Raw genomic sequence first — 27604 nt, forward strand, 5'->3', positions numbered from 1 at the left:
TGGAATGGAAACTCAATAACCCCCCGACGAAAAAGAACTCCATGAAATAATTACAGACTTAAAGAACAACAAAGCTGCAGGGGAAGACTCTATCACAGCAGAGATGCTAAAAAGTGGTGGAGAAATCGTAATCACAATTTTAAGGCAAGAAATGGAAAAGATCTGGGAAATGGAGGTTATCCCTGAAGACTGGAAAAATGCTGTCATTCATCCTCTACACAAATAAAGGTGATAGAACAGATCGTAACAACTACCGCGGCATTTCCATCACACCTGTCACATGTAAGACACTGTCTAAAGCACTACAGAAGAGACGTATGGAAAAAGTGGATCACCAACTAGGTGTGTATCAAGCGGGAGTTACGAAGGGAAGATCATGCATTGATCAAATCTGGAGTCTGAAACGTGTACTAGAGAATCATCTCTCAAAGGATCTGGTAGGGGTTTTTGTAGACTTCAAGAAGGCGTATGATTCAGTTGATAGGGAAGTGCTATTCAGTATATTGGTGGAATTTGGAATCAACGCCAAAACGACGGCAATTGTTAAGCAGAATTTAACTGGGACACATTCGAAAGTTAAGTTCATGGGAGAGATCTCCAAGCAGTTCGAAATTATAACAGGAGTCAGACAGGGTGATAGACTGCCACCAATTCTTTTCAACTTTGTGTTGGAGAAGATTATCTGGGAATTGGAAAAAAGAACTGGACAGAAAAGGACTACTTAACAAAATATACATTGGAGGATCAAAAAGTGGTGTCGTGATTAATTGCCTTGCCTTTGCTGATGACCTCACACTGCTATCTAGGAATACTAACACAGCAGTAGAACAGCTGAATGTACTAAAACTACAAGCAGAAAAAGCAGGACCACAGATTTCTTTAGAAAAAACGAAATATATAACAAACATCAAAATAGCCCCTTGGTACCTGAAGACAGAACACGGTAAAATAGAAAGAGTTGATAGCTTTAAGTACTTGGGTGAAATAGTGAAAATGAAAACTAATGAAAGAGAAGCAAACAACACCAGACGGGACAAGATGGTTGCGGCTTTTCATAGGATATATCCTGTATACAAGAAGAAAGCCATCTCCAGGTGAGCTAAACTAAGGCACTACAATACATTGATTAAAACGGAATGTCTGTATGCTAGTGAATGCCTCCAAATGACGGGGAAAGTGGGACTGAGGGAAGCTGAGAAATTCAAACGAAAGATCCTTCACAAAATAATGGGTCCAAAGATTGTGGATGGACAGTATAGGTTGCGATGAAGGGAAGAACTTTCCCATGACAATGAAAGGCTGAGTCCATGAGAAAACGGAGACTTAAATTCTATGGACATTTATTTAGAATGGATGAGAAGAGACTAACAAAAAGGATTTTCACAATACTAGACAGCAGAGCTAAAGTGTCAGACAAATGGTTCAGGGAGGTGAGAAAGGATCTCCACAGGTGGGACTAAATTTAGAAGACATCTCAAACCGAACAAAGTTTAGGTGAGTGATCGACAAGTTCCAGGGGATTCCATGATGAACCGAAACTTAACCGTGGGTGGACGGAAGAAAGAAGACAGGCTGCCAGAGAAAGGATGCTAAAGTTTTGGGCTGTGAAGAAGGCTTCCAGAAACATGTAACTGTTACCTAACATGGTCTCTAACGGCCATAAACGAATAAATATATATATCACCCTATGTTTAATAAAACCACACCTGGGCAACTGGAGTGGGACATTGATGATGATGATGTTTAAGTGCACAAAGATATTTATAGGTACATGTTTCATCATTGTTTGTTTATAATACGATTAATACTTTGTCAATTTTTTTACTATGAGTGGCTGAAGATGATCAATACTTGGTCGAAACTAGTCCCACACCACACTGTGATGTATAATTAATCACAGAATAAATTATTTATTGATTAGGTGGATCCTTTCTTTTATTATATAGGGGATGCCTGGCCAAGGCGGTGAAGGCGAGTTCGGTCCACCCGGAAGGACGTGGGTTTGATTCCTCGTCATGAAATCAAAAAATTTAATAAATGAGATTTCCACTTCTGGAGGTGCATATGGCACTGAGGTTCACTCATCCTACACCAAAAATGAGTTCCAGGTTAATTCCTGGGTGCAAAGGTGGCCGGGCATAAAACTAACCACTCTATCCCACCAAGTGCTGAGGTTACAGATAGTGGAAGCCTTTACCTTCCACCCCTCCAAGGGTCTTCATGGTCTGTACAGAGATGACTTTGCCTTTCTTTTTTTTTTTTTAATCCCCTCTTATTATATTGTAAAATTACATGCAAGAATACAAGTGTTTGTGGCTGTCCAAGGGATGTACACGAGATATTGATGTGGCACTAAGCACCTTCATTTCCAAGCATCTGTTGTTTGGTTTGGTCTGTGGTGTTGTTTATGTAATGTCATCAAGCTACAGTTGAGGTTGAATTGTGAATAAAGTGACATACACCGTCATAGTCTCTCTGCCAGTATATATTTACCACCAGTAACAGAGGAAGAGGCTGGCCGGTAAAGTGACTGCTATCTGGAGCATCCTCCAGTCCCGTACGAAGAAAGCGATGGCTGTCAGAAGCACATATCCCAAACTGAACATCAGAATGAAGTGCATGCCTGCTAATAGCCGTTTCTTTGGTGCCACCAACTCCATACCTGCAATAGAACTGATGATAGAATACATTTTCTACTGCATCTTCCATGAAGAAGGCAGTAAAATATTCTTACCTATCACGTAGATTATGAGGAAAACTCCATCTGTTGTTGCACCGATCACCATCCTGGCAATTACATAACTGATATACTCAGGAGCAAATGAGCCGAGGAGGCCAGCAGCTATTTGTAAGACTAACGATGTGAAGAATATGGGCTTTCGGCCATACCTAAAAAATAAGGGACACAGTGTGTATATATGATTTCAAAAATGTAGAAATTCACTGTCACCACAAGGTTTCATATTTTGCATAATGAGAAAGAGGAAGTGTTCTTTGTGTGCAGTCGAACAGGTGGTATAGTGAACAATTTTAGCTGCAGGTTTCACAAACACAGTTGCTGTATACCTGATAAAAACCTTTCTTATTACAAATACGGTGATGGAAGGCGTAAATTGCTCCTCACGTATAGAGGTGATGAAGCTCAAAATTGGCTGCTTTCCATTCATCATTGTTCATGATGGGAGTATTAAAGAATTCTGTGCCTATTTCTGCACTTTTCTGGAGCCATTCATCCAGGAACCTTTTGGCAGCTGACGTTGGTGTCAGATTGTAAGTTGTCATCAAGTCTTCTATGAAGGAAGATGTTCTTGCTAGTTGGTATACAAGTTGATTTGGTGAAAACTTTGAGATGCAGAGTGCTCTCTTTACGTATCTGGCCATGCGGTTAGGGGCGCGCAGCTGTGAGCTTGCATCCGGGATATAGTGGGTTTGAACCCCACTGTCGGCAGCCCTGAAGGTGGTTTTCTGTGGTTTCCCATTTTCACACCAGGCAAATGCTGCAGCTGTACCTTAACTAAAGCCACGGTCGCTTCCTTCTCATTCCTAGGCCTTTCCTACCCCATCGTCGCCATAAGACCCATCTGTGTTGGTGCGACATAAAGCAACTTGTAAAAAGAAAGCAAAATATTAGTTCTGCCTAAAGTTTTCAGATATCTGTATGAAAGGTATGCCCATATTACCTCAGTTGCATACAATGTTACTGGTACAATTTTCAGCTTGAATAATGACATTGCTGTTCTTAGTGAAAGGGATTTGAGATTGCGAATATGAGTGAGTTGGCCGTGCACTTAGGGGCGCGCAGCTGTGAGCTTGCATTTGGAAGATAATGGGTTTGAATCCCACAATCGGCAGCTCTGAAGATGGTTTTCTGCAAAATGCTGGGGCTATACCTTAAAAGGCCACGGCCACTTCCTTTCCATTCCAAGCCCTTTCCTATCCCATCACCACCATAAGACCTATCTGTGTCAGTGTGATAAAAAAAAAAAAAAGAGCAGAGAATAAAAAGAAGAGAGATTGCGAACTTCCATTGCAGCTTTTATTGCAGCCATTGTTCTATCTTTAGTGTGTCTTATGAAAGTGAATCCTGTGACTTGTACAGTTACCCCTAAATATTTGAAAGGTTTGACTACTTCATTTGTTTGGTTTCCTTCCTTTCTGGACCTTCATGACCTTCATCTTATTCTGGTTTATATGCATGTCATTCTTTTGAGACCATTCCACTGGTCAATTAAACGCTCCCTGTAATGAGCTCTTGCTGTTGCTCACTATAACCATATCATCTGCATATAAGTACCTATTCACATCTCAAGTTACTACCTTTTGTACTACAGTACACCATTCCTTTGTTTGATGTCTCTTGACTGATGTTGATTATTAACTGAAGGAAATGATCTTCAGATCCTAAAACTCCTTCGAGCTTCTGTATGAGGATGTTATGGTTTACCCCATCAAATGGCTTTGTATAGCTGATGAATACAGCGAAACCATGCCCTTTTGGTTTCCTTATTGAATCTCCAATACATTCAAGTACACAGTGGACTGCTTGTGCTATAGAACTCCCTGGTATTAATCCATATTGTTCCATTGGTATGGTTTCCATCAACCGGTCAAAGATCCTGTAACCTAATTACACTCATGTTAATAAAAACCAGAACACCTTGAAAGACTAGAAATAGGAATTTCATATTCACAGGACTCGTGCATTAGTATGTTCTGAAGAAATGATTAGCATTTGAACCATGTCGGCCCTCAGGTTCAGGGTTCACATCGATATCTCGGTGCACCACCACCGACTGGTAAAATGTGCCTGCGGCTCTCGTTGTTACTATAAATCGAAGGTAATGGATCAGTGTGACTTGACCAGACGTGCAGGATGTCTTGCAGACATATGCGAGAACCGTACCGTCAGATGAGTGAGTTTGAAATAGGGCGCATTTTTGGCATGAGAGAACGTGATGCATCCATCCAGAAAATTGCTGCTCGTGTGGGATGAAGTGTTTTGGCAGTGCAGCGTGTGTGTACAGAATGGTTCACAAAAGGCCGTAGAACACGGCGAGATGGGTCTTGCCGCACCACCCAGATCACCCCACGAAAAGGATAGACACCTCATCTGAAGGGCATTGTAGGACAGATCTGCGTCCTCCTCCTCGGCTCTGGAGCAACAGTAGAACAGTGTAACACATCACACAATATCAGGAGTGACAGTCCGTCGCCATTATTGCGGTGTAGGTTATCGGCGTGCCTTCCACTTCTCCGCCTACCTTTGACTAATTTGCATAAACACGCTAGATTGCAATGGTGTATGGAACGATGTCACTGGGGACAGGAAAGGCAGCAGATAGTGTTTTCCGATAAAAGCGATGCCTGTTTGTTTGAAAACGATGGCTGCATTTTGGTTCACTGCAGACAGGGGAAGAGGCATCACATTGACTGCATTCACACAAGACATACAGCACCAACTCAAGGCCTTACGGTGTGGGTTGCTATTGGGTACAACCACAAATCACAGTTGATGTGTATCCAGGGCACTGTGACCAGTTTGACCTACGTACATGACATCCTGCGACCCGTAGCCATACCCTTTCTGCACGACACCCCCAGACGCCATATTTCAGCAGCATATGAGTAACAACACAGTAAAGGTTTCCACCTATTCAATACAAAATATATTCACAATGTTTTAAAATTACATGGAACCCATCTAGGGGTCATCATCAGCCATATCAAAGCAAAGATCACTCTTGATGAAATCCTAAGAACATGTTAATTTTAACAGTAAGATTATTATGGAATAACAAGTGAATGTAGTAAATGTAGTAAATGAACAGAGATGTTAGTATGGGACAGGTGAGTAATAGCTAATAAATATACAAGGAACATACATAAGAGGTTTGGAACAAAGTATAAAAGGGGGCTTAGTGTTGTAAAAATTATATAATCATGGAAAACAGTAAGTCCTTATAATGAAGAATGCAATGTGAAATGACACATATAAAATTATATATGGCTTAGGAAGAGTGGGGGTGGTTTGGGAGGGGAAGAGGGCTTAAGGTGGGGCTGAAGGGTGCGGGAGAAAGGGTAATTGTCTCGGATTAAATTTAGGATTGAGTTTTGGTTGGCTGCATTATTGTTTCTGAGGAAAGTGATAAATAGATCGAAGAGTATGTTGGGTTTCTCTGAGATTTCATTGAGATTGTGACTGGCGTTAAAGTATTGGTCTAGGTGTATGTAATAATTTTGAGTTGATGTGACTACATTTTCATAACCGATTTTCTACGCTTAATGTATTAAAATTTTCTTATACGAGTCACCTCCCTAGTTTGGGAATAGCCCCTGTGTCATCGGCCTAGTGCCCCTTAGGTTTTATAAGGTTTCATGTAGGAGTGCAAGCAACGCCTCCATTCATCTTGGTATTTTGGACCATTTAATTAATCTGTTCTTTTCCACGAAGGCCCAGTAGATTGGGTACAAGATACCCCTGTTTCTTTGTAGGTGTGCCTTGAGGGCAGTTGATAGTAATGTTGGTTGTTACCTTTGATAGGCTCGGAAAATTGAGAGCGGGTTAGCTCTCTTACTTGTGGTAAATGTGGCTCAGAGAGGCTTGAGATTTAAAGGTGGGAGCAAGGGCTCCACGTTATAAGGGGATTTCTGCCCTTTGGTAATATGTGGTTGTGAGCTGAGAGCTTGTAAAAATTAGAGCTTGTGGCCCAGATTGTTAAAGTCTCTCTAAATCTTGGCTTTCTTGGTCTTGTACCTGATTTGACTTGTTATTTGTTAAAATCTGAAATTTTTATGTGAAAATTGTTAAGTTTTTAAAATATAACCTTTATTGAAATTTTAATTCATCTTTCGGCCTCGTAGTTAGACCCATTCCAGCCTGCACCTTCTTTCACCTCTGCTGATCCACCAAAACAATGTAACAGTAATGATGATGATGATGATGATGATAATAATAATAATAATAATAATAATAATAATAATAATAATAATAATAATAATAATAATAATAATAATAATAATAATAATAATGCTGTCTAAATAAGAAATGAGAAAATCCAGGAAGAAATTAGAGTGGAAAAAAATCAATGATAGAATAGAGAAGAGCCGACTAAGATGGTTTGGGCACATACGGTGAATGAGTCATGAAAGAATGCCAAAAAAGGTGATGGAAATACAAATGCAAGGAAGGAGAGGCCATGGACGACCACGACTGAGATGGAAGGATACAATCCAACGCAGTATTATAGAAAGAAACCTGGACTGGGACACAGTGTTGAAGGTGGAGTGGTGGAAAGACCGAAGAAAGTGGAGAGGAACCATATTTGCCCCTACCCGGCTACAGCTGGATAAAGGGAAATGATGATGATGAAGAATATGGTGCTGTCTGACAATGAAAGCAGAATTCCACTGGAAATTTCGTACAGCTGTGTTACCGTAATTTTGTTGCTTGACATGGAGTGCTAAGATTTTTTCCTGCCTTTCAAAACCTGACTATCTCAGCCACGTTAGAATCCAGTTTTGTGAAATATTTGAAATTTTTTAACAATTGATTTTTATGATGGCTCTGCTTATATAGAGTATTGATTTTTTTCTTTTTGGTAGTGGTTAAACGTCACACTATGTTATTTAAGAAAGTAAATAATATAAAAAAAATATAATGACTAAGCCACAAACCTATCGGAGAGATCACCAAATATAAGGGCTCCAAGGACATCTCCCAGCATAAAAAGTGCATCTGCTGTTGCTCTCAGCCAGACATTGTCACACACAAGATTGAACTGAAATTTTAAGAACCAAACATTAATGATGATGATGAACTCTGAAATAATGGAACACTAATAGATTCTTCATGGTAATTATGAGCAACACATAAACAACAGAAATTTGATCTGCCTAAAAATTTTTTTCAAACAACACAACTTTTCTGGAACTCTGCCACTTTTTCATAGGTGAATTGTTATTCTCCAGTTGGCATAGTAGTCTGCGAGTGTTTTTTTCCCCCTAAATTATATCCTGCTTCCTTGCTTTGAAATCTCATTAAATTCCTTGATAATGGTACAATTTTATTGCTTCTGCTTGCCTGAATTGCCCAGTATTTATTACATAATCATACAACCACCCTGAATTTCTGTATAGTTCGTCTTAAATATGTAATTCAGATACTTTATATTTCCTAGTGTCATCAGCACCCTATTCCTCCCCTCCCAATTGCTTTGAGTGTTACGGCAGTAGAATACATCCACAATATCCCCTAACTGCTGTAAGAGGCATCTAAAAGGGGACCTCCAGGGGTTCTCAACTTGGGAGTGAGTTTGGTACTGAACGAGTTGGCCTTGTGGTAAGGGGCGTGCAGCTGTGAGCTTGCATTTGGGAAATAGTTGGTTCAAACCCCACTGTCAGCAGCCCTGAAGATGGTTTTCTGTTGTTTCCCATTTTCATGCCAGGCAAATGCTGGGGCTGTACCTTAATTAAGGAAATGACCACTTTCCTTTAACTCATAGCCCTTTCATCTCCCATTGTTGGCATAAGACTATTTGAGTCAGTGTGATGTAAAGCAAATTGTAAAAAAAAAAAAAAAAAAAAAAATGTATTGGTGACCACTGGTCTCTTATCCACAACTGGCATTTGTTCCACTTTCATGTTTTCTACCTGACTTCCCTTGGTTACTCCTTGTTCTCTTCTGACCTGAAGAGTATTAGATTTGCAAGGCCTACATTTTTCTGCCCTTCATGGCCCTTCCCTCTTCTTCTCCGATATCTTAATTCTTAAGCAGCAGTCATTGTCATCATCAGTAGGAAGAAGACTGAATTATAGAGTTGAGAGTGGATGGTTGCTTGGTTTTACTTTCCCTTAAACTAAACAATAATCACCACCTTTCTATGATGCTTAGTCGATGTTCTACCTTTGTTGTAGTTGGCCAACATTCAAAATCATAAGATTGCCATGGTACAGACAGGTGTTATAGATTCAGTTTCAGGTGGGCAATTAAAAGCGATGCCTGTTGACTTTTACCACTTCATCTGGGCTGGATTAATCCTTACACTGCTACGACCGAGATATCTTGTTGGGAACTTTAGCTAAATTTCTGAAAAGGAAATTTATAACTTTGGAGTTTCCTTTGGCTTTCAAACATGAGTGGCAGCAAGCTAAATCTTTTAGGAACATAATGGACCATATGTCAAAATGCACACTGCATTTTACTGCTATCTGCAGTTAATTATCTGAAAAAATGCACTCAGCTTGGTACACAAACTAGATTGGCAGTCCCGAAATACACCTACGTCCAGGGCTTGTAAAAAGCCTTCAAGTAGTAGACGGCAAGTGCTTTCAGAGTTCAAACTTATAAAAACTGTGAATACTCTTGAATAGCAAGATGAGTACTCGGATATCAGTGATTGAATATCAAACTTCTTGTAGGATAGTGTATTTTTGGCTCTAATAGACAATCCTGATTATCTCCGTCCTTAATTTTTGTGCAAAAAAAAAATAAAGCAGAAAGGTATTGTGGAATTCTTTTGCCAGTTGAGATGGTATTTCTTATTATTTTGGCCCACTTTTCAAATGTTTAATATATTTTTAAACATTATATTTTTTAAATTCAGCACGGATGGTTCTGATCGTCGCTCAGCATATTAGCAGTGAAAAGGTTAATTCCCATTTTCACCTCATAGATGAATTAGAGAACTTATGACATGGTATTATAATAAATATAATTTTAATCCTGTACATTTTCTGCAGGGTGAAGCCGATCTCCGCCAACAAACTGTGGGAGGTTGTTCAGGGGTACCTTCTAAGTATATTGTAACAAGGGACTCATGGTCTCCGGTGGCTCATTACAGGGTAATTGCATTTTGTTTGGTTCGTTGCGCCAGTTAGCTTTGTACCTGCATTGCACTGAAAATAAAAAGTGCTCGTTCTTGACAGATGCCGGGGTGTCAGAATTTTGTCCTGCTGGAATTTTTTAATGTGCCAGAAGCCAACGATGCTGTGTTCTTGGTGGTCAGCGTTTTGAACAATATCTCTAAGACAAATCCCAGGCGCCACGTCGCCATGGCACCTAAAATTCTTCCTTTGGTGCCTTCTTTTTTCGAGTTGAGTATAATCTCCCCTTTATATGTTTAATTCTCGGCTTGCTTTCGCTGAACTGTTGCAAAATGAATGCAATTGCAAACAACCCCTTGACACTCCATATGATTTATCAAACTCGGTTGAACAAGACAGTGAGTTTATGCAGTGGCAGGGATCTTGGTAAATATGGGCGATTTCTGGTTTGATATTAATGTTACTGCCATTTTAAATAATAATCAAGGCCACATTATATAGGCAATGGAAGAAAAATTAATGTTAAGTACGAATGTTTGGGTGTTGAGAAGGCCACTCGTAAAGAAAGTATTGCTGACGTAAAAATAACTCAAGTATGGTACATTTCTCATGTTAATGACACAAATAATATTCTGCATTTCTCCTTTACTATCAAAATAGAATCTCTTTTGCTATTAAATTGATTTTTTAACAGAGCTATTATTGTAAAGTGAAATAGAACGTTGGCAGCATGGGCACAAAAGGCACAATAAGGATGTCTTGTAGAGTCTTGTGTCATATTTTTTAGATATGTAGGTAGATGCAGAGAATGATCAACATATTAGCAGAAACTTTAGGCAAATGTAACCTCAAAATTAATACAAGGAAAACAAAAACCATGACAATATGTATTTAAAAGAAAACACCTGTAACACACTTCACAATTGGCTCTGATAAAATTGAACAAGTGAAACAGTTTTGCTTCCTGGGAACCCTAATCATAAGTCATAATCGGAGCATATCAGAATCATAGGTTGAAAGAATAGCAATGGCAAAGAGAGCCTTCCAAGATAAAAAGCATGTGCTAGCCAACAAACATATAAATATTCAAACTCAGAAGGCCTTTGCAAAAACCTTTGTATGGAGCGTGCTTCTATATGGTTACGAGAGCTGGACATTAGGAGAGAGAAAAAGAGCAGAGGCAATTGAAATGTGGACCTGGAGGAAAATGAAAAGGATAAGTTGGACTGAAATGAAGAGCAATACCTAAATCCTTAGATAAACAGGAGAGAAACGGAGTCTGGTAACTGAAATGGAAAAATCGAAAATAAAATTTATTGGTCACATTCTGCAGCATGTGGAGTTCCTTTGTAATATCATTCATTCAAGAAAGAATTGCTGGAAAACAGAGGAAGAGGACGACCCAGAGTGCCTTATTTCAAGAACCTGCTTCTGAGGATGAACTGCAAGACCTATACTGAGTTGAAAAGACTGACTCATGATAGACATCTGTGGATGCAGTGACGATGCTTAGCCTTTAGAATATGATGATGATGATGAGGTAGATGATGTTTAATCCTTTAACATGCCAGACTAATCTATACAGAGGAATTGTAAAATTTGGTGATGATTCACTTAGATATTTACATTTTACAAGTTTATTAGAACAGTATCAAAATATAAGTAAGTAACAATTGGCTCGCTTCATAAATTTGTATATAGAATGGCATGTCTTATTTAGTTCAGTGTCCTGCTGTCTTTATATTTTGTGGTAATCTGTTGTAGTGTATAAAACTACTAAATCACAATACTTAGGGCCTGTTGCTATTACTAGCGTGTTTTATTTTCCAGAAGGCTGGACGCCAGTATGTTAATGATGCCAGTACTAGAAAAATTACCTGCCTCATAGGTTTAAAAATCATTTGTCATGGCCTGCTGTAAGGGAACAGTTCTGCATTTGTTATGCAATGTACTGTATTCTGACAGAACAGATTAAGCACACTGTGACCAAAGTGTACGTGTTTTGTATGAGGGTTGTTTGCATTACTCTGGGTTTCATGTTGCACATTTTGGTTATTGCATATTACAGGCTTTTTCACTGTTGTGAACGTATTTTCACAGAAACAAGGATGACTGGGATGTAAGGAGCCATTGGAAACCACGGGTCCCTTATACCAGTATACTCGGAAGGTATCCCAGAACAACCTATGACAGTTTTCACAAGTTATAAATTTCATTATGGTCCGTATTTATAATTGATCACTATCACTTCTCCTTTGTGAAATCTGTAATAATGAAACCCTTAGAATGATTTTCTGAAATATGCATTCTACAAGGCAGGCTAAGTTCTTAGTCTATTTATGTAGTATTTTTATAATTCAGATACTGAATGGATGGTCTGCGAACCAACATTATGTTCTGAGAAAACCACAAAATAAATATTTCAGTTCATGTCGCATATGAACAAGTACATGCCATCTTCTCTATCCTTTGATAGTGATCAGTTGTCAGTATGGACCATAATGAAATTCATAACTTATAATTTGAAAGAAAACCAGGAAAAAAAAAAAAAAAAAAAAAAAAGAGGCTACTTAGGCCTTCTTTATTTTACAATTTGCCGGGCTGAGAGAAGATGGCCTTCTGACCCCAACTTGGCAGGTTCGATCCTGGCTCAGTTTGGTGGTATTTGAAAGTGCTCAAATACGTCAGCCTCATGTTTGGTAAATTTATTGGCACTTAACTCCTGCAGGACTAAATTCCGGCACCTTGGCGTCTCCGAAAACCGAAAAAGTAGTTAGTGTGACGTAAAGCCAATAACGTTATTATTATTGTGCAATAACTCTAATGGTATTGAATAGGTGGACCTTTCTCTACACTTTGATAGTGAATGTGAAAGTTTGTCGGTGGAGTTCGGCTTCACCCTGTATGTTAGAAAGAAGATGCAAAATATAAACATATAATTTACTCATTTATATAACAATATATATCACAAAAAGGAGTATTAGTCACCTCAGAAACTATGCTACTGTCATATGTAGACTTGTCATACACCCAGGAGGAACATTTGATGGTACCATTGACTGAGATCTCTTCGTCGGTGTACCAGTTGCTATAGTTCAAAGGGAAGACCTCACAGGATGACCATTTCTCCCCATCTCTAGGATATGATGCATTCAGACTTTGTTCATCTATTCTGTAAGTGCTGTTTGGTCCTTCAAAGGGAAGTTGACACCTTTCGAGGGAGAAAGAGATCCCAACAGGTCAATATAATTAAGGGAAAGAAGAGACAAGGAACACTTAAGTAATATTAAAAAAAAGATAGGACCATGATAGATCGGTGTGGGGAAAACAGAAGAGACAAAGACTTCTATATAACAATTGAGGCTTTCATGGCTGGCGTTACAAATCATGTCAGTGTTTTTCAGGCTTGTAGGCCATGGTCCAAGAGCACATGATTGTCCCTATTTTTCACAGAAGACTGCATTCAGCATTATCAAGGTTGATATAGATGTTGATTCCCATAGGGAACCTGAAATATTTGTTCCGAATGAGTAGCTTTATAATACCAATATAGTTGGTCCGTTATTGGACATTATAAATTTTCCAGCTAACTCATTCCTGGTTGCCAGCGTTTTGCCCCAGTGTGCTAAGTTGGGCTCATCAGTTGGTAAATAGCACACCCACCTATGGGAATCAACGTCTATATCATCTGATGGCCAGGCAGGCATCAGTTTCTGAAAAATGAGACAAAGTCTCTCATAGTGCCAGCCAAGGCTGAAACTAGTTCCTAGATTTTAAAAAATGTAATGTAAACATTGCATAATATAGTATTGAAAAGATGGACCATTATGATATATGTTTAGTTATTATTGTGATAACCATGGTGGGAAAATTATGCAAATTTTTATTTCCCCCTAAATTTCCATTTCAAAATTAAGGGTGGGAAAATTATGCAAGCGGGAACATTGCATGTTTAAGTACAATATTACAAGTCGACCGTTTTGTATTATGTGATGTCTTACCTGTGTTCAACCTTGGCATGCAGAAACACTCCAGCTAGTCTGTGAAATGCTACTATTATCCCAGGTAGACTGAGAAGTAGGAGTGTTCGTCTTTGATATGGTCCAAATTCTCCAATGTACTTGAAGATATCATCAAATGCCATGGTGTCTCCTTTTTGAAATCTATAATAATGAAACCCTTAAAATGATTTTCTGAAATATGCATTCTACAAGGCAGGTTAAGTTCTCAGTATATTTATTAGTATTTTTAATTCAGATATTGGATGGATGGTTCACAAACCAACATTATGTTCTGAGCAAAACCACAAAATAAATATTTCAGTTCCTGTTGCATATGAACAAGTACGTGCCTATATGTATAAAACAATTTACATCATTCATTCATATATACACTACCCGATTTAAAATATCCAGTTGCCTATCTGAAATTGCACTTAGACTTTACCCGTGTCATGTTCCCTGTTATTGGGCATTAATATGGGGTGGGTCCACCCTTCAGCTTTATGATGGTTTTAACTCTGCTGGGACACTTTCAGTGAGGTGTCTCAATGACTCTAGAGGAATGGCAGCGTATTCTTCCTCGAGCTGAAACCAGAGAAGGTAGTGATGTTGGACTCTGGAGTCTGGAGCGAAGTTGACATTCTAACTCGTCCCAAAGGTTGGTACTCTGCACAGGCCAGTCCGTTTCAGGAATGTTATTGTCCACAAACCATTGCCTCAGAGATGCAGCTTTATGACAGGGTGCATTGTCATGCCGATACCAACATAATTGGTCCGTTATTGGACATAATAAATTTTCCAGCTAACTCATTCCTCTTCCCAGCATTTTGCCGCAATGTGCCAATTTGGGCTCATCAGTTGATAACTAGCACATTTACCAAACGCTGGCAACAGGAATGAGTTAGCTGGAAAATTTATAATGTCCAATAACAGACCAATTACATTGTTATTATAAGTTTACTCATTCGGGACAAATATTTTAGGGAAATAATTTCTGTAACACTTGTCATGCTGATACAAACAATCGTCATCTCTGAACTGGTCCTCTACTGCACGTAGTATACAATGATTTAAAGATGTTCATATCCTTCTGCACTTTGAGTTTTCTTTGAGCGCATTAAGGGGACCACACCCTAACCACGAAAAACAACCCCATTAATAATCTTGACCATAATGGCCGGTATTGGATCCGTATTGACTTAATAACAGCAAATATGTTGGTAGATGGTCCGCCTAGTCAATACTATTTATTATTTACCTTTCACTTTAACATGTAGTACATGTTTCGAGAATATTTATGCATTCTCTTCATCAGCTAGTGGATTAAAATTCGGTATACAATAAGACCTGATAAAGTAGGGGGGCCCCCATTAAAAATTCAAAACTATGACCATTACAATGTAACAATTAAAAAATTTCTATGGTAAAAAACATGGAATTAAAATCCCATCTTGTCATGTACAAATAAAAACACAATATAATAATGTCTGATTAAATATTGAGTACACCGTCTTATGGTGATATGAGTTCACAGTATCCTTGATCTTGCAATGCTATCTTGCAAAGTTCAAATAAAGTTGAGTTAAGAATAAATGAAATTGCATTAAAACTTGAAGTCTTGCCGATATCCGCGGTTAATAGGTGTTAAAAATAATGTCTATATGAATTAAAATCTTGAACACAGCGTTGTACATTGATGTGAGTTTACAGTGTCCCTGGAGTTGTAATACTATCTTGCGAAGTTCAATTGGATTTGTATGATAATAAATGAAGTTGCATTAAAACTAGAAGTCCTGCAACTTCATTTATTATCATACAAATGTCCGACTCGTTGGCTGAATGGTCAGCGTACTGACCTTCGGTTCAGAGGGTCCCGGGTTCGATTCCCGGCCGGGTCGGGGATTTTAACCTTAATTGGTTAATTCCACTGGCCCGGGGGCTGGGTGTTTGTGCTGTCCCCAACATCCCTGCAACTCACACACCACACATAACACTATCCTCCACCACAATAACACGCAGTTACCTACAAATGGCAGATGCTGCCCACCCTCATCGGAGGGTCTGCCTTCCAAGGGCTGCACTCGGCTAGAAATAGCCACACGAAATTAAAAAAAATTATCATACAAATCCAATTGAACTTCGCAAGACAGTATTACAACTCCAAGGACACTGTAAACTCACATCAATGTACAACGCTGTGTTCAAGATTTTAACTCATATAGACATTATTTTTAACACCTATTAACGGCGGATATCGGCAAGACTTCAAGTTTTAATGCAATTTCATTTATTCTTAACTCAACTTTATTTGAACTTTGCAAGATAGCATTGCAAGATCAAGGATACTGTGAACTCATATCACCATAAGACACTGTACTCAATATTTAATCAGACATTATTATATTGCGTTTTTATTTGTACATGACAAGATGGGATTTTAATTCCATGTTTTTTACCACAGAAATTTTTTAAATGTTACATTGTAATGGTCATAGTTTTGAATTTTTAATGGGGGCCCCCCTATTTTATCAGGTCTTATTGTATACTGAATTTTAATCCACTAGCTGATGAAGAGAATGCAAAAATGTTCTCGAAACATGTACTAGATGTTAAAGTGAAAGGTAAATAATAAATAGTATTGACTAGGCGGACCATCTGCCAACATATTTGCTGAAACAACCCCATATCATAACACCATCTCCTCCATACTTCACTGTTGGCACTACACATGATTGCAGGTAACATTTTCCAGGCATTGTCCAAACCTAAACCCTTCCATCAGATTACCACAGGGTATAGCGTGTTTCATCACTCCAAGTCACTCGTTTCCAGTTACCCACTGTCCAGTGGTGTCGCTCTTTACACCACCCCAAGTGTTGCATAGCATTGACTGCTAAAATGTTTGGCTTAAGAGCACCAGCTCGATCATTGTACCCCATTCTTTTTAACTCCCAATGCACAATCGTGCTGGCTGGACTGCTGGTAGCACTTTGGAACTCATGAGCGATTCCTTCCGCTAATTTCTTGCTATTTTTACAACCACCCTCTGCAGTGCTCGACGGTCCCTGCCCATCATTAAATGAAGTCTGCATGGTCTTGGTTTAGTTGTGGTTGTTCCTTTGTGTTTCCACTTCACAATCAAATCATCAACAGTCGACTTGGGCAGCTTTAAAAGGGTTGAAACGTCCCTGATGGGTTTGTTACTTAGGTAACATCCAGTGTCTACTCCATATTTGAAGTTACTGAGGTCTCCTGACTGACCCATTCTTCTGTTTATAAGCTATAAATTTCATTTTTGTTCCGTGTTGAAGTGCAATTATAAGAAAGAAATTGACAAGAGGGTCAACCTTTTCAATATAATATACCAAGTAAATAATATTACATCAGTCTTGGGACTAGTTTCAGCCACTTAGTGGCCATCTTCAGCCAAATAAAATTAAACAGATTATGTGATAACTAAAACATATATGTATACCAGACAAAGACAGTGCTGCAGGAATAATTGTAACATTAAAATACATATAATAAAAAAATTATGGTTATGATATTCTTGTCATAATATGATGTCTTTAAGTTGACTTAGGACCTCAGCCAAAGAAATAAATCTGGAAATTATTGCCAGAATTAGGAATGAAGAAACATAGAGAAAAGAAATTAAAAAGAAGAAAAATTATTTATGAGACTCTCCTCTAATGCCTGATGTAGAACAAGCACTGACTTGCTGGAGGAAGCAGGCAAGCCAACAGAGAAATGGATAGGATAGTGGATAGGACTCTCAGCAGCAGTCTTTTTTCCGCATCCTTCAGCCCCACCTTAGACAGCCCTTCTCTCCTTCTCCCCTTCCCTACCTTCCTTATCCCCTCCCCTCCTATCCCTATCTTGAAGCACTGGTCCAAACCAAAACTGAGCCAGGTGACTCCAGCGACCCCAGAAATACCTGGGATAAACTTAATAAAATTTTAAATTAACAACAAACTTAATTCTACAAATAATTCTGTAGACCTTCTAAGCTTAACAACCAATTCACAAATGAGAACACAAAATACATTTAAAAAAATGGTGCATATGGAACATTTTGAAAAATAACCTCTTTCTTTGAAAAATGAGCCGTAATTTTGAAACTAATTGCTCATTTGAAACTACCCTTTGATTTTTCTTAATTTAGACTATATTCACTGCATCACCAAATTTGACGTAAGTCAATTAAAAATTAACTAGGATAGAAGATTCATTGGGGTCTCCCTTAAGTCAAGAATCATAATCATCAGTACTACATAATTTCACATTTTGAAATAAATACATCTCTACAAAATCAGGGGGTTAGAGTTTTATGTTGCAACTCAAAACTCATTGTTCATTGTTCACATAAAAACTCAAATTGCACCACTACTAGAAAGAAGGAGAAACCCACGAGAGGAATAATGCTTGGAGGGGAACAGCTTAGGAGGTGGAGAGTTTCAAGTACTTGGGAAGTATCATAGAGGAACGTTGTAGAAATGATAGGAAATAATCGAGCGTAGAAGACAAGCAGGAGCGTTCCTGAAAAATGTTGGAGGCCTTGTTTGGAGCAAGGATGTCCCTCAGAGAAGCAAAAGATGGATATACAGGACGTACTATATACCTCTTCTGAAGTATGCAGCAGAAACTTGGGTAATGAGGCAGAGAGACATGGCTAGGATACAGGCAAGTGAAATGAAGTTTCTGAGAAGCAGGATAGGAGTGACAAGAATGGATAAGATGACAAATGAGAAGGTTAGAGATATCAGAGGTGCCAATTATTACGGATTGTCCGTAATTATTACGGATTTCACCTCACGATTACGGAATTACGGTCAAAGGAGAAATTATTACGGAAAAGCTGACATTATCAGGAAAAAATAATTTTCTACGGGAAAAAAAGAAGGAAAAAGGCTCGAAAAGATTGAACATTTCTCCTAAATCATCCTCGTTTCAATGCCTCTGAGCTGGCAATGGTAGTTATTCGATCGTGACTTCCGTTTGCTACCCATACGCGTTGTAAAATTCATTGTGAATGAAGGTGCTCCGGCGCTGCTCTTCTTCACTATAAATCCTTCATTAATGTTGTATTTGCTGCGTCAAGTGTACCTGACAGTTGACAGAAAGATTGAGAAAGAAGTGAGGCCTACATTAAGCAGGAGTCGCTTATGGTTCAGAAGACGAAAATGTCATCACAGTGGGAAGGATGCTTCAAGAAAACCTACACTGAAAAGCAGCTGCTGCGTGAGAAACAAGCTACAAGGAATGTTTTATCACAGAACTAACAGGTTGTGTGCAAATGTTATTGTGTAATATGATATACTTTCGAATAGATTGGTAGAGGGAAGGGCAAAAGGGGTGTCATTATCAAGAAGTGAGGAGCATGCTTTGGATTTGACTTGAAATTTTTATCGGCGGCGGAGGGCGATTACTGATAATCCACTTCAAAGATATAGTAAAAGAAGAGCCACTGAGTGAGTTGGCCGTGTGGTTAGGGGCATGCAGCTGTGAGCTTGCATTCGGGAGATAGTGGGTTCGAAGCCCACTGTCGGCAGCCCTCAAGATGGTTTTCCGTGGTTTCCCATTTTCACACCAGGCAAATACTGGGGCTGTACCTTAATTAAGGCCACGGCCGCTTCCTTCCCCACTCCTAGCCCTTTCCTGTCTCATAGTTGCCATTAGACCTATCTGTGTCGGTGTGTCGATAAGCAACTTGTAACAAAAACAAAAAAATAAATAAATAAGAACCGCTACAGCACAGGATAGAGGTATCTAGACTTAGATGGTATGGACACGTGAAGAGAATGACAGAGGAAAGGATACCGATGAGGATGCACGGAATGTAGATAACAGGAAAAATGTCCAAGGGGAAGACCAGGAGACAGGTGCATAAAAGGAGTGGAAGAGTGTGTACAGAGAAGAGGAGAGGACTGGACAAGCGTGACGAGGGAGAAGTGGTGGGAAGACAAAAGGAGATAGAGAGGCTTATGTTCCAAGCAGACCTGGCCAGCAGCTGGAAACTGTGTGTGATAATGATGATGACGACGACAATGATAGATAAAGAATCAAAGAATTCGTTTCACCTGGTGGTGATTACAATGCCATGTGCAGGACGGAGTAGGGCGTGCACACCGCCATTTTATTATTTATTTGCGGCATCTGGAAACTTTCACTCCATGTAACTTCAGACTCAGCTAAGTTATGTTGCTCGTTGTAGTCTCAATCAACAGCTCTGATTGTCATCAAAATCATGCCAGACTGCAACCTGGATCTTGTGATACCTATCGTAATCACTAGAGACTTGAATGTTAATATCGTGCAAGTTCACTCATTACTGGACTTCATGCTCTGTGAGTTCAGTCTATCTTATATTAAAACTCATCTGATTACTCTAGGCAGTACTTGTATTGATTTAACATTCACTAGAAATCTTGATGGATCTTGTATGGCATTAGTATCATACTTTTCATATCACAGAGCTGTCATCTTTAAAATTATGATGGGATAATATTTTGTTTCATTTTCTTCCCGACACCAATGACAATTTGTTTACAAATTCAAACAGATACAAATAAAAACTTCCATTGTTTATCAGATTTTTTCCCTCTGTGTGTAGGGGTGGTAGAATGACACCCATGGTATCTCCTGCCTGTCGTAAGAGGTGACTAAAAGGGATCCTAGGGGCTGTTCTCTTGGGAGCACAGGCTGACGACCACAGGGGCCTTAGCTGAGTTCCTGGCATTGCTTCCTCTTACTTGTTTCAGGCTCTTCACTTTCATCTATCATATCCTACTTCCTTTGGTCAACTCTTGTTCTTTTCCGGCCCCAACGCTCTTAGGTTGTGAGGGCTTGGGAGTCTTTAATTTTCATGCCTTTCGTGGCCCTTGTCTTTCTTTGGTTGATATAATAATTTTTCGAAGCATCAGATCCCTTTCGTTTTTCTCTCTGATTAGTGTTAATAGAGGATGGTCGCCCAGTTGTACTTCCTCTTAAAAGAATAATCACCACCGCCATCACCTTTTTCAAATTTTGAAGAAATTTCACATAAAATAAGTAAATCTGTTAAGGAATCTGGATTATCAGTGGAATATACAAATATTAATTCACTTCATTACTTAATAACAAGACCTACTAGCAGATATGTACATAAAAATGCGTGGCTCTGTCCCTGATGCAGCTACACAGACTTTTTGTTAAAATTCATCCACTGTGTGTTGCCCTATTACAAGATGAGATAAAAGACAAGACTTACTGGTACAAGATTGTATCTCACGTGAAGTAAATGCTGTACTCTGCTTTATGTTGAGGCAGGTGAAGTTGTTAACAACAGTGTGCAACCAGTGTTCGACCCTAAACAGTTGTGCTTATCATATGGAGTACACTAGGGTGTAAAACTTGTGGGACACCTTATGACACGTGTTTGTTCACTCACAAGCTACGGAAACGTGAACAAGCAGTATCGTTTACATAATAACTTAACTGGTTATGGAAATCTCCCAATTTATTTTGGAAAGGTATGTTCTCTCTTACTCAGCTGTGTAAGATGATTGTTGTATTTGGAGATAGAGGACGGAAACTAAGGCAGGCAAGAGCATTTGTGTTGATTTAGGCTTTCCTGATTGTTGGATTGTTGATCGGACTAAGCTATTTAAGATTCTGAAGGTGATCAGGACTAGGTACCAAGAACGAAGAATTATCTAAAATCTGTATATAAATCAGACTGCTTTGATAAGAATCAAGGGCTTTGAAAATGAAACAGCAGTCCAGAAAGAAGTGAGGCAAGGTTGCAGTTTGTCCTGCCCCTCCGTTTTAAGTGTTCATATAGAACAGGCGGGAAAGCAAATCAAAGTGGAATATGGAAAGGGATTCACAGTCCTAGGAGAAGAAATAAAATCCTCAGATTAGCCAATGATATTTTTAAAAAAAATCTGATACTGTAGAAGATTTGGATGAATTGCAGAATGGCATGGACACTGTCATGGGGAAGGAGTAAAGATGAAAATAAATAAGTCTAAAACTAAAGTAATGGAGTGCAGTCAAAAAAAGTCAGATGATCCAGGAATTGTTAGATTAGGAAATGAAGTTTTAAAGGAAGTAGATTAATATAGTTAATTGGGTAGTAAAATAACTAGTGATGGCAGAAGTAAGGGGGACATAACATGCAGACTAGCATAAGCAAGGAAGTCCCTTTCTAAGAAAAGAAATGTGCTCACTTTGAACATCGATACAGGAATTAGAAAGATTTTTGAAGACTTTCGTCTGGAGCATGGCATTGTGTGGAAGTGATACATGTGCGATAACTCACTCAGAAAGAAAGAGAATAGATGCTTTTGAAATGTGGTGTTACAGAAGAATTTTGCAGGTGAGATGGGAATCATGAATGAAGAGATACTGAATTGAATTGGTGAGAGGAGAAAGGTTTGGCTAAATTTGACCAGAAAGGTAGATAGAATGATAGGGCACATCTTTAAAGACACCCAGGACTTGTTCGGTCAGTTTTTGAAGGAAGTGTAGGGGTTAAGAACTATAAAGGTAGAGCAAGGTTTGAATATGAAAAGCAGATTAGAGCAGATGTAGGACGTAGTAGAAGTTACGTAGAAATTAAAAGGTTAGCACATGATAGGGTGCCATGGAGGACTGCATCAAACCAGTCTATGGACTGATGACTCAACAACAACATAGGCTTTTCTTCTGTCTTCTTTACCAATCACGCCCATCGTTGCCCTTGTCTTTCTTTGACTGATACCTTCATTTTTTGAAGTGTCGGATCCCTTCCATTTTTTTTCTCTCTGCTTAATATTATATAGAGGATGGTTGCCTAGTTGAACTTCCTCTTAAAAAAATAATCAACACCACCACCACCACCTCACTGTTGGCAGCCTATCCCATCGTCGCCATCGGACCCATCTTTGTCTGTGCGACGTAAAGCAGATTGTGAAAAACAGATGATCCATCAATCAGATGGAGATATAAGCCTTGAGCAGACCCCTTGGTGTTATTCGAGAGGAGTAGGCTATGTGCTGGCACCACGTTTCATCCTCATTATAGTCATTTCACGCTCAGACATGCAAGTAGCCCATGGGCGTCAAGAAAAAAGACCTGCACTAGGCGAACTGAACTTGTCGTCGGACACTCTTGGCACTAAAAGCCATACGATAAATAAATAAATAAATATATTAATTAATTAATTAATTAATTAATTAATTAAAGAAATAATTTACACTAATATATTGTTAAATTGTTTGATCTGAAAATATGTCGGGCATAACTGATTTGTTAGGGGCTGCCTGGCCGAGGTGGTAAAGGCGTGCTCGGTTCGCCCGGAAGGTCGTGGCTTCGAATGCCCGTCAGGAAGTCGTAAAATTTAAGAAACGAGATTTCCACTTCTGGAGGTGCACTCGCCTACACCAAAAATGAGTACCAGGTTAATTCCTGGGGGCAAAGGCGGCCGGGTGTAGAGCTAACCACTCTACCCCATGAAGTGCCGAGGTTACGGATAGTGGAAGCCTTTACCTTCTACCACTCCAAGGGCCTTCATGAACTGTACGGGGATGACTTTGCTTTTTATAACTGATTTGTTAGGCAGAGTTCTCACTTTCTATCTTCCCTCCTATGTGGCAGTGCCACTAGCCGTATTGAGAAGTTTTACAGATGAGTTTCTGTCTGTCTGTTTATTACATTATCACCTTGAAGGCTGGTTGGATCCTTAAATAGGATCATTAAAATGCAGTGCAGTTACAGGGAAACTTCAAAAACCAATCATGGTGCCAGAATGAAGCATACTGTACTAGGCAAGATGAGAAGTGAGGTAGTTTGCCATTCCTTTCCCCACTGGCCCAAGAATTGCTATTGTAGCGCGACTGCCCCTACAAGTAGCTCTTTTCACAGCACTCGGTTGCAGTAATGATGCTCTGAACATCATTCTCATCACCACCCACATCTTAGCAGTTTCCATATCGTCTCTCCCATTAATGGGATAGATTTCATTTTATTAAGATAAGTATTTCTTGGCACCATCTTGGAACCATCCATGTTGACGGTGAAGATCTGCCACGAGTAGAAAAATTTAAATATTTTGGATTCACAATCTCTGACAATGGCCGACTCACCGACGAGGTCAACACAAGGATACATGCAGCCTGGCTGAAGTGGTGAATGACAACAGGTGTCACCTGCAACCGTCGGATGAAGCACGAACTGAAATCTAAGATCTATCGGACTGTTATCCATCCTGTCACTCTCTACGGCACCAAGTGTTGGCCAGCTACAATGGAGGTAGAACATCGACTAAGCTTTGTGGAGATGAAGACGCTTAGTTGGAAAGCTGGCATCATTAGACTGGATCATATTTCAAATGATGATATCAGGGAATGTTTTGGTGTTGCACCGATCCAGAAGAAAATGCAGGAAAACCGTCTGTGCTGGTTTGGGCATGTGTTGCGTGCAGAAGACAATACATTGGCAAAGTCAGCGTATACATCGGAAGTGGCTGGAAAGAGGCCCAAGGGATGACGAGACAGCTGTGCACCGATACAGTGCACAACGACCTGAAAGCTGTAAGACTACATCCAGAAGTGGTCTGAGACCGAATTAAATGGAGACAACAAATTCACACAGCGGACCCTGCCACCAGGTGAGACAAACACTGAAGAAGAAGAAGAAGAAGAAGAAGAAGAAGAAGAAGAAGAAGAAGAAGAAGAAGAAGAAGAAGAAGAAGAAGAAGAAGAAGAAGAAGAAGAAGAAGAAGAAGAAGTATTTCTTTAATTGTTCGCTAGTTTAAAAATCATGCCTTTTAGCTTTTGAACAAGTAGTTTGTACTGCAGGGTAGAAATATATACTAACTATGTCTTTCCCAGTGTTGTTTTTTGTCAGTCTACAGTTTCTTTGAAAAATATTTTGTAATAGAGAAGTTCTCTGGAATAGGTTGTTCTTTGGTTTCTGTGCATATTTCCTTCTTCACATATCAGTGTACATCCATGCCAAATAACAATTCACTAAACTAAATAGAGGCTGCAGCACTATGTAACGAATTCGACCATGTGTTAGGTTGTTCTTCCAGTCAGCACAGTCTGCACAAAGTAGTTGCAGTCTTAGCCAAGTCGTCCATCTTTTGCTGCAGAAATTTACCATTTTTTCCTTGACTCCAGTTAAGAATCTCTCTGAAAAAACTAAAGAAAACCTCAGCTTCAAGTCTCTCATGAAAGTCTTATTTAAACTAGCTAAGAAGAAGGACATAGAAGTGCTCCTTAAGTTAATTGATCTACAGGACACTCCTCGGTTCTGTGATCACATTTCAGGCAATCGCACTTCTGGAGATTAAGAATGCATGACTGATGAAGAAGATGGGGGACCCCAGTAGAAGTGATCAATAGATCCATAGAAACAAACCAAAATCTTTGTTCCCAGATAAGAAATTGGTACATTATGCTAAGTGAATAACGCACTTAAAAAAACGTAACAACAATAATTAGTAGTCAGAGCATCAAAAGTGAAAGTGTTTGCTTTGTAAATTTCATGTTAAATGTGGAAATAGCATACAGTATATAATTTATTAGCAATGAAAATTAAATAAAATTACACAATTCTCATATTTCTGAGCATTTCTAAACCATTTAGGTTCATCTGTAGGTGATAACTTCAGTCTAAAAGAAGTTCATAAAGATCTAAAGGAAGGAGGCATAAACTCCAAAGAAATTCAAGACAGAATTATTTTCAGGAAGAAAGTTACAAATATGAGGGAGAATCCAGAGACATCCTGCTCTACCAAACAACATTTCGGCAGAAGAGTGACAGAAGAGAAGCCTGAGAAGGCAACAGAATAATGACTTTCCTAAAAAAAATCACATTTCCTATAAACTGTACATTTTATCTTTTAAAGAAACTTGAAACTTTAGTTAATTAATGGATGACTTAAATGAAACCAAGGTTTTTAAATACTTATAACTGGCTTATTTTTTGGGTTCTGTGGTTCAAATCCCGGTCACTCCATGTGAGATTTGTGCTGGACAAAGCAGAGGCGGGACAGGTTTGTCTCCGGGTACTCCAGTTTTCCCTGTCATCATTCATTCCTGCAGCACTCTCCATGATCATTTCATTTCATCTGTCAAGTCATTAATCATTACTCCAGAGGAATGCGACAGGCTTCGGCAGCCGGCACAATTCCTATCCTCGCCGCAAGATGGGGGCTTCATTCGTTCCATCCCTGACCTGGTCAATGAGTGGAAAACAGGTGTAGGTTTTCATTATTCAGCTTGCTTATTTTGATGTGCCTATTGTGCTCATTGTGCCTGAACTTCTAACATGTTGAGTACCACAGCATACATGTGTGTCTATTTTGAAATTTCCTGCCAGGCAACAGAAGACATGGGTGTCCATTTGATGATGATGATGATGATGATGATGCTGATATAGTCAGCTACATACCATTTTTCTTTTGGAGGCTTACACCATTTTCTTTACATTGTTACCAATAGTTTAACAATCTCAGGCTTCTCTTCTGTCACTCTTCTGCTGAAATGTTGTTCAGTTTAGCAGGATGTCTCTGGATTCTCCCTCATATTCTCAACTTTCTTCCTGAAAATAGAAAATGAATATCTTTGGTGTTTGTGCCTCGTTCCTTTAAATCTTTGTGAACTTCTTGCAGCCAACGGATGAGTTTCCATTTTTCCAAAGATGGTTTATGGTGTGGATTACTGCAGTCACGTCCTAGTTCGTGAACCATGGGCAATGGCTGAGTAGCCTAGTAAGTGGTCCTGAGAGTTGGGATACCAGTTGCTGTGGAATGGGAGTGGGCATCTTGGACATATTCTGAGTCTTGGCCCTCCTCGTGCTCAGGCGGCTAGGACTATACAATTCACCAATGGTCCATAACCCGTTAGAGGAGAGATCCCCACTTGGACTGTGTGCAAATAGGGTAGCATCCTGCTTCATGAATTTACCGAGCTCAGAACATTTTAAGCAAGCCTCGGACCTATGGGAGTAATGGAGTCCTACTTCCATTTGACAGGCGAGGGACACCTTGGAAACAACTTGGCGAATGAAATGGAATTCGATGGGGAGCTATCAATATTAATGGGGCTTATGGAAGAAAGAAAGTAGAACTGGCTGAGTCAGCAAAGAGGATGCATCTGGATGTGTTAGGAGTAAGTGATATTCGGGTAAGGGAAGATAACGAGGAAGAGACAGGAGATTATAAAGTGTACTTGACGGGTGTTAGAAAAGGGAGGGCAGAGTCTGGTGTAGGGCTCTTTATCAGGAATACCATTGCACGCAACATAGTTTCTGTTAGGCACGTAAATGAGCGAATGATGTGGGTAGATTTGTCATTTGGAGGAATTAGGACTAGAATTGTCTCCGTGTATTTACCATGTGAGGGTGCTGATGAGGATGAAGATGACAAGTTTTATGAAGCATTGAGTGACATCGTGGTCAGGGTCAACATCAAGGATAGAATAGTGCTAATGGGCGATTTCAATGCGAGAGTTGGGAATAGAACTGAAGGATATGAAAGGGTGATTGGTAAATGTGGGGAAGATATGGAAGGTAATGGGAATGGGAAGCGTTTGCTGGACTTCTGTGCTAGTGTGGGTTTAGCTGTTAAGAATACATTCTTCAAGCATAAGGCTATTCACTGCTACACATGGGAGGCTAGAGGTACCAGATCCATAATAGACTGAATCTTAACCGACTTTGAATTCAGGAAATCTGTTAGGAATGTACGAGATTCCTGAGGATTTTTCAATGATACAGACCACTATCTGATCTGTAGTGAACTAAGTATCTCC

General features: G+C 39.4%; 1 protein-coding gene and 1 long non-coding RNA gene across 2 annotated transcripts in view; one reads left to right on the plus strand and one right to left on the minus strand.

Annotated features, from left to right (window-relative positions):
* The window catches only part of LOC136882216 (organic cation transporter protein), a 40967-nt gene extending 27001 nt beyond the window's left edge, over positions 1-13966 (minus strand). Inside the window, exons 1-5 of the mRNA XM_067154778.2 lie at positions 13824-13966; positions 12811-13033; positions 7675-7778; positions 2735-2889; positions 2494-2662 (exon numbers count right to left, since the gene is read on the minus strand). Of these exons, the coding sequence (XP_067010879.2) occupies positions 2494-2662; positions 2735-2889; positions 7675-7778; positions 12811-13033; positions 13824-13966 (794 nt within the window). The remainder of the gene's footprint in view (positions 1-2493; positions 2663-2734; positions 2890-7674; positions 7779-12810; positions 13034-13823) is intronic.
* LOC136882094 (uncharacterized) overlaps positions 1-27604 on the plus strand; it is a 278314-nt gene that overhangs the window by 52047 nt on the left and 198663 nt on the right. The window lies entirely within an intron of this gene.

Source organism: Anabrus simplex, chromosome 10 (assembly GCF_040414725.1).
Source record: "Anabrus simplex isolate iqAnaSimp1 chromosome 10, ASM4041472v1, whole genome shotgun sequence".
Lineage (NCBI taxonomy): Eukaryota > Metazoa > Arthropoda > Insecta > Orthoptera > Tettigoniidae > Anabrus > Anabrus simplex.